Below are 6,986 nucleotides of genomic sequence, written 5' to 3' on the forward strand. Positions count from 1 at the left end.
GCAAGGGCAAGGCAACAACCTACGTCGAATATTTTGACTGATTCAAACCTCAAAATCAAACATTGCATTCATCGCAGCAACATTTAAATACATTCGCAAAGTATCAATCATCGACGTCTAAAATGGACAAAGAATCATTCTTTTGCATTGACAAAACACGCTTGTCAACACCCATAACAAATATCTTGACATATAAAAGCATGTAATCTAATAACACGCATAAGCTTGTTGTAAGGTTTCGGTTAGTATATGAATACAAATCGAGTATTAGTTTGGAGGCGTTTCATTTCAACTCAAAAACTTCATTCCAGCGTCCTGGCTACTTGCCAGGATACCTAAACTACTTCACAACAAGCTGCATCTCACAGTCCAGACACTAGCCGCCTACACGCCCCTCCATCACACTGTCACCTACAACGCACATTCCACAGCTTCCCTGCCCACTGACTCTGGCTGGTTGTGCTCTTTCCGAAAGCTCTGCTGTTAGTAACAAAGGACACACACATGACCAACAACTTCCTTCTACCTCGATCACTTGCAATTCACACTCCAGATCATCCACATCTCCCGGTTTTTCGGAGTATGCCTCTCACAAATCACTACTCCAATACCTACTTCAAGTACTTCCATCATGTTCATATCTAACCGTCACCAACAACCACAGCCCCTTCAAAACTTACCGCAGCGTCACTCTGCAAATGCAAATACCTTGCGAACGCCTCCGTGTGCAAACGCACTCTCACCTTCTGCTTCACATGTCTGATCACACAAAAGCACTAACCTCACATCTATATCATCTATATGCTTCCACCACGCCCTCTCCCCGCTCATGAGATGGGACTGTGCCATCGGATAAAGTAACCAGATAGAGCAAGCAGTACAATCAATACTTTTTTCATGCATAGTTGCTGCATAGACACTCACCGCGCTACTGTGTAAGACAGCTACTCCCTTGCGTCCCTGCCTGACGAAAGAGACCGGAATGTAAGCTGCCACCACATAAGCGGCCATAACAACAAGGAACACCTGCAGCGGCATCAGCTGCACTGCACTCTTTTTGCCCCCACATACTTTTACAATAAACCAGCACCCGGCACCTCAGCCGTCAAAGAATCAGCAGCCAGCAACCACCACAGCTCAGCTCCCACACCATGAATGTGATGTATTCCCACGACCCCACTCAGCACTATCACAGTACCCAAAAGTATGAACATGAACATACCAAGTCAGACTGCTTCTCCAACATGTGCCCGCACTGATCAAAAATACTCGTCTCATACCAGTAAACTTGTCTCAATAACATCTCTCCTACGTGTCTCGTAACAAAATATCACAATGATGCTCGAGTTCCTGCTGGTGTCGAATGTTCCCTCGCTTCTCTCAACTATAAACGGCTCAAATCAGAAGGCAGGACTACCTGCATCATCGCTACATAACAAACACCACACCCAGCGAGACAACCCCTTCCCCGCCCAAATTCAACTGAAATATCACCTTCACAAACTACAAGGATAACGAACCAGAACTGACCAGCAGAACACAATCGCTCTGATGGAATTGTCCACTTCAAACTCAACCAAATCCTGCGCTTATGTCATCACCAACGCGTCCCGCTGGCCATTTCTTCGATTCCCCAGTACCTCATCTTGAGTGTCGTACCAACCTGCACAGGCATTGTGTCCAATAACTGCCCACAGATATGATGCCATATACACACAACAAACCACATTATCACCACCGTCACAAATATATATAATCTACCATGACATCACGCCGCATCTGAAGGAGCTGAAGAAGGACTTCGAGGCTGTTCCCCAGAACCGCTCCGGGCCGGCTCCGGAGAAAGACTGCGCTGCCGAGGGGAGTCGCTCCTTGCTTCAGGGGACGTTTGGCGACGAGGTGGTGAAACGCCACGCTCTGGCGATTCACTGTCCCTGAATACAAACGTCAACAGTGAGCACAGCTCTGAACCAGCAACAAAATTCATCCTACACCACCCACGTTCCTATACTAATCTCAATAATACGCCACCCAAATCTGCACCCATCACTGCATTTCACCACATGTTCTGCTATTCCGTTGCCTTATTCGAGTCCAAGGATCAAACCACGAAACAGCATCCCCTCTCATGAAACTTCTGCGAAAGCCTACAAATCTCACCGTGCAGGTGATGCATTTCCATTTCTAGCTGTCGCCTCTTTTACGGGCTCTTCAGACTCCGACTTCCGAGGGCTGCGACTTATGCTCCTGCTTAAGCTACGACTCATGCTCCGCTTCTCCTGGGGGCTGGGACTTAGCTTCCTTCGAGAGCTTGGTTCTCTCTTAGGGCTGCACCATCGAAATAGTCGTCCCAAGCACACATCAATGCACGTCACACACCACCCAATCGAGGGTCGAGCACAATTATTGTTTCCAGTCCCAACCATTTGCATGCGCTATAGATTCATCCAAGATCGCATGTTCAGCTTCACACCGACACTCTTCACAACAAACTCTCTCCATATTCAGCTATCACCTCGTCACCATGTGGTGCTCAATTACCTGCGCTTGTCAGATGCACTGCGAGATGACCGCTTCACATCTCCACGATCCCGACTCAAGCTCCTGCTGCGACTCAGACTACGACTTGGGCTGCGACGCCTTGAACCACGGCCCCTATCCCTCTCGCGTTCTCTCTCACGGCAATCATCATCGTGATGTCTTGACCGCTCGTAGCGATCACGGCTCCGGCTACGACTCCGACTGCGGCTCCGGTAATGCCTTGTGTACCGATCATCGTCCCTACTGGACCTGCGATCCCAGCTGCATCGATCACGTTAGTGCGAAATCCAAATCTTTCAATCTCGCCAACAATTGCTCCTACTCAGAAGAATGCACCGCAATACTGGCCGTGACAGGAAAAAGGGACGCTACTTCGAACAGTTTGTAAAAAATAAATATTGAATAGTAAATAATAACATGCTGTTGACTCATAGCAACAGACGTGAAACTTGCCAAGATGTGCGTACGAGACAACTAGACTCGTTGTACACATCAAACACAGCATATCCATAAACTGGTGATGAACTAATTTGAATGTTGATGTTGCGCCTGCCCACGATTTCGCACAAAAACTGACACCTCGTACAGAATCTGAACTTACCTCGGACGCTTAGGGCTTCGGCTTGCAGATCTGCTAACTCTCTTCATGCCAGTATCAGTAATCCTTCCTCGTTGGCTGCACAGAGAGGAAAAATAAAGAAATTACATATCCACTTCCAGCAACAGCAAGCGCAGAATGGCTTCGCTGACTAGCACCACAACGTCCCAACGTTCACCAAGCCATCGGTGACCGATCTTGTCCAGAGTCAGATGTGGAAAGACTTTGAACAAAACCTAGGAAGGCCATGGAACCAACGCTAATAAATCGCAACCATGGACACATAAATACAGGATTTGCACCTCAACCCAGGCTACACATCAGACTTTAAAAAATGCTGTTTGCGCCATCACCTGCCAGCTAAGCAAGTCATATACCAACTTGTCTAAACTTCCTGAAGCTGCTGCCACTCCAAAACACTCCACGATTCACAACGCATCTTTCACAAAAACCACCCAAATCTTCACGGCGCACACACAGGGCGCCTCGTACCCTCAACGTCTCGTAGCCCCAAACACCACAACACACATCCTGATCAAAAATGTGAACTCTAACGTGATTGAAAAAAGACCGGGACCCGGAACTCACATCGGCTCATCCTTCCGTCCATACTTAGCAAATTGCACCACAATGTGCCGTCCATCAACTTCCCTACCTGCATCACCGCAGTCGGGATACACTAAATGTCAGACGTGTTCAAGGTATTTGCGTGCTTTCCGTTCTCCTCTCTAATGGCAGTTCATCCTCCATTAACCTACACATTCTTGTTCATCGAGTTGTTACAGAACAATACCTATCACCACATCCATCTAGCCAACTCCTCTACTCACATACACGGGATGCGAATGGATTAGTTACCATCCAGGCGCTCGATGGCCTTCTGAGCTTCATCTGCGTACTTGTACCGGACAAAAGCAAAACCTCGAGACTCTCCAGTCCTGCACATCCAACATGAACCTCAGCAGCGTTCTTGTATACTATTAAACATATACAAGTGTGCGACCAACAATCGATGGAAGAGAGGAAAAACAAAGGAAAGTGCGATGGAAGATATGTGTCCTAATCGTCCCATCGAAACATCCCCTAATCACCCCTACCGTTCTACTCATCTTCCATTCTACGCGTCTTGAACCCACCCTGGTTGCTGCTGGACCTGGTGTAGAACCAATTTAACGGTTCTCACAGACATAAATACTCACAGTGCCTGCTCTAATTGCTTTGGGCTTCTTCTCTACGCGGATTGTCTACTGAAACCAGAGCAGTCGACCCTGATGCGACTTATCAGCCTTCATCCAATCAACTCCGAATTCGAACGAAGTAGTTCGCATCCAGGATGCAGGGGACAGTCAAGTGGGAGAAGGGGAAAAAAAAAAAAAAAAAAAAAAAAAAAAAAAAAAAAAAAAAAAAACTCGAGGATCTCATGAAGTTGATTCCAGCTCGAACTTTACCTGCGATCTCTGGGAATGAAGATGTCTACCACCTTTCCATACCGGTCGAACAAAGGGTAAAGGTCGTCCGCGCTCGTACCTGAACAACGACAAACCACCACTCAGCAACAGAACGAAAGAAATGCACTAGCTGCGACATACTCAAAAAGGAGATATTCCTAAGATCGAATCACCACGCTGAGAGAAGAGATCGTAAGGCCTAGCGCTCAGCAATCCTCCGTTCGCACTTGCTGTTTCACTACTCATCCGCAGCATCTGAAAATTGAAAGGAAAAGACCTATTCCAAGATTTAATACTTAATCCTAGGGAATTCAACAAAGCTCACAGAAATATGGCAATTCGACGAAAATCCTGACGAATTCGACCAATTTCCAGACTGGTGTATTCTCCTATACCCCCTGCCTCTTCCCTCCTCCCCCTGCTCACTCAATTCTTCCAAAACTGAAGCATGCAATCATCACTCGCATCCGCATTGCTACCAACAACAACATCCATAGCTGATGAGCGTGCCGAGTACTGTGTGTTGTGAGACCGCGTCCAACCGCGGCTCTGCGGTTCTTGGCAAGCCCGTACCCAAGCAGATGAAATCGCTGCGGTTGCCTTCCAACCAGCACTAGACATGCGCTACTTCACGACGGCTCTCCCGCATCACTAATCGCCAACATTTCCAACACTCATGCCGATGCTAAACATAATACCAAACAAAACAAAAAAAAAACAACTGGCCGAGTCAAACAGCTGGCGCGACAACTCTACGAGAACGCATTCCACTGCTTAATCCTCAAAACTTCGAGCCTCACAGGAATATCACAAGGACTAGGGAGAGGACGCGAAAGGGGAGCGGGGGGGGGGGGGAGCACGACTAACAAGAAAAATCACGTACGGAAAGTAATGTTGAGCACAAGCAGCGAGTAGGTGTCTCTGATGTCCGGAGGACCAGCCCTCCCGAAATGCGACATGCTTGCTTCAAAGACGAATACCACTCCGGCGCAACACGGTCACGGGGACGGCCGAGAAGAACCGAAACCTGGCTCGAACGATCGCAGTGAATACGAAATTGGCAAAGAGGCGCGTGCAAGAGCAGTGCGGACCGAGGAAAGGGAACCTTTAGAAAGAAAGCAGGTCGGATGTGGAAGCGGCCATAGCAGAGGAGGAGCAGGGGAGGAAAGGCTCGGTTGGTTAACGGAGGGAAGTTCACGAGGCCAGACAGAGCTGCGGGTGCAAAACCCTAACCACCTCGAGGGCCGAGGCTCCAGGGTCCGGCCGTAGGCGAGTGGCGATGGGTTCCAGAAGCTTCACAGGCGTCGCAGCCTCGCTCGCACTCGCTCAAGTCGGGCTGCGCCGTGAGTCAGCCGTCGTCGTCGCCTCAGATATCGATCATTTTCATCTGCTGTTGCTGCCACTGCTGCGAGCGAGCTCGTCAGCGGTGTCCACTTGTTAGTATGTATGTGTGTGAGAAGCGACGACGATGTGTCTGGGTCCCGGGTTCCGAGGTCCCTCCTTCCCTCCATCCCTCATTCGCCGTCTCGCACGCGCCCCCGCTCCCGCCCTTTCCATTGCGTCGTCATCGGTTGCATGAACGCATGTGTCACAGTAGACCGCAGCAGCCTGAACCCTCTCTCCCCTTCTCATCCTCCTTCATACACACACACACACATGGATGCATTCTTTCGCTTCTTCTTCATCATCGTCGTCATCATCATCTTCAACATTAGAAGTGGGTGTTTTCCTATTAAAATTCCTCGTCTCTAACTCATCTACAATCTTCTTCTTCTTCTTCTTCTTCTTGTAAGCCCAAGCATTTCAGTCTTACCCATTTACTTAATCAAACCTTCTCAGCAACAGCAGCAGTCCTCCTCCCCCCCTCCCCCCTTCGCCTCGCTTCTCTTCTCCTCCCTTCTCTCCATCCAGGCTTGCATTCCATTTCCTCCATCTCATCATAATCCCATTCAAGATTGTTTTTCACAGTTGTTGTTTCTTTGTTGATGTACGTGACTCTACAATTTCTTTATGTTACAGAAGACATATTTTAGGTCGTATGTAATCACACTTTGAAGAAATGAAATGAAGTGTGCATCACTCTTGGTTCTTTATGAGCTGTGCATCTTCTCTTTGTGCTTTTGACAAAATAAATAATAAAATTAATTGATGTCTTCCAAAGGCACAAGCTTCTGCATACATGAGAGTAGTTATTGGTGTCAACGATGTATTCAAAGCCTTTTCAAAGCGCAATTGCATTGGTTCTGGATGAGACATTTATTACTTGTATTATGCTTTTGATTCAGTTTGAGTTAATGGGGTTGCATTTCTGATTTGTAGATGACACATTCATCACTTATGTTATTCTTTTATTTGATTTAGTGTGGTTGCATTTCAGATTTGTGAGGGAGACATTCATT

General features: G+C 47.7%; 1 protein-coding gene across 7 annotated transcripts; it reads right to left on the reverse strand.

Moving 5' to 3' along the window:
• Positions 1-267: 267 nt before the first annotated feature.
• Positions 268-6,170, reverse strand: LOC112285781 (uncharacterized). Of its 7 annotated transcripts, none has more exons than XR_016505083.1 (10): positions 5,471-6,170; positions 4,588-4,666; positions 3,998-4,077; positions 3,728-3,794; positions 3,143-3,217; positions 2,542-2,790; positions 2,161-2,328; positions 1,762-1,934; positions 1,531-1,663; positions 268-1,186 (listed from the first exon to the last, which is right to left on the reverse strand). XR_016505083.1 is itself a non-coding variant. In XM_024526940.3 (9 exons), exons 1-8 carry the CDS (start codon positions 5,544-5,546, stop codon positions 1,769-1,771), a joined length of 960 nt encoding a protein of 319 aa, XP_024382708.1. In that variant the 5' UTR covers positions 5,547-6,170; the 3' UTR covers positions 1,257-1,663; positions 1,762-1,768. The 7 variants fall into 7 exon arrangements, 4 of the variants coding, with proteins under 4 accessions (XP_024382708.1, XP_090109759.1, XP_024382679.1 ...); XR_016505072.1 differs by having other exon boundaries at positions 2,542-2,802; XR_016505082.1 differs by having other exon boundaries at positions 1,531-1,687; positions 2,542-2,802.
• Positions 6,171-6,986: the final 816 nt, after the last annotated feature.

The sequence above is a fragment of the Physcomitrium patens genome, chromosome 1 (assembly GCF_059467195.1).
Source record: "Physcomitrium patens ecotype Gransden chromosome 1, ASM5946719v1, whole genome shotgun sequence".
In the NCBI taxonomy this organism is placed as follows: domain Eukaryota; kingdom Viridiplantae; phylum Streptophyta; class Bryopsida; order Funariales; family Funariaceae; genus Physcomitrium; species Physcomitrium patens.

What these genes read in the sequence shown, in the direction of transcription:
- LOC112285781 (XM_024526911.3), bottom strand. Translation starts at nt 5,546, where the DNA reads ATGTCGCATTTCGGGAGGGCTGGTCCTCCGGACATCAGAGACACCTAC. An exon ending in TTCATTCCCAGAGATCGCAG is followed by an intron (nt 4,078 to 4,587) that starts GTAAAGTTCGAG and finishes TTGGATGTGCAG; the next exon opens with GACTGGAGAGTCTCGAGGTT. An exon ending in GGCCATCGAGCGCCTGGATG is followed by an intron (nt 3,795 to 3,997) that starts GTAACTAATCCA and finishes GCGGTGATGCAG; the next exon opens with GTAGGGAAGTTGATGGACGG.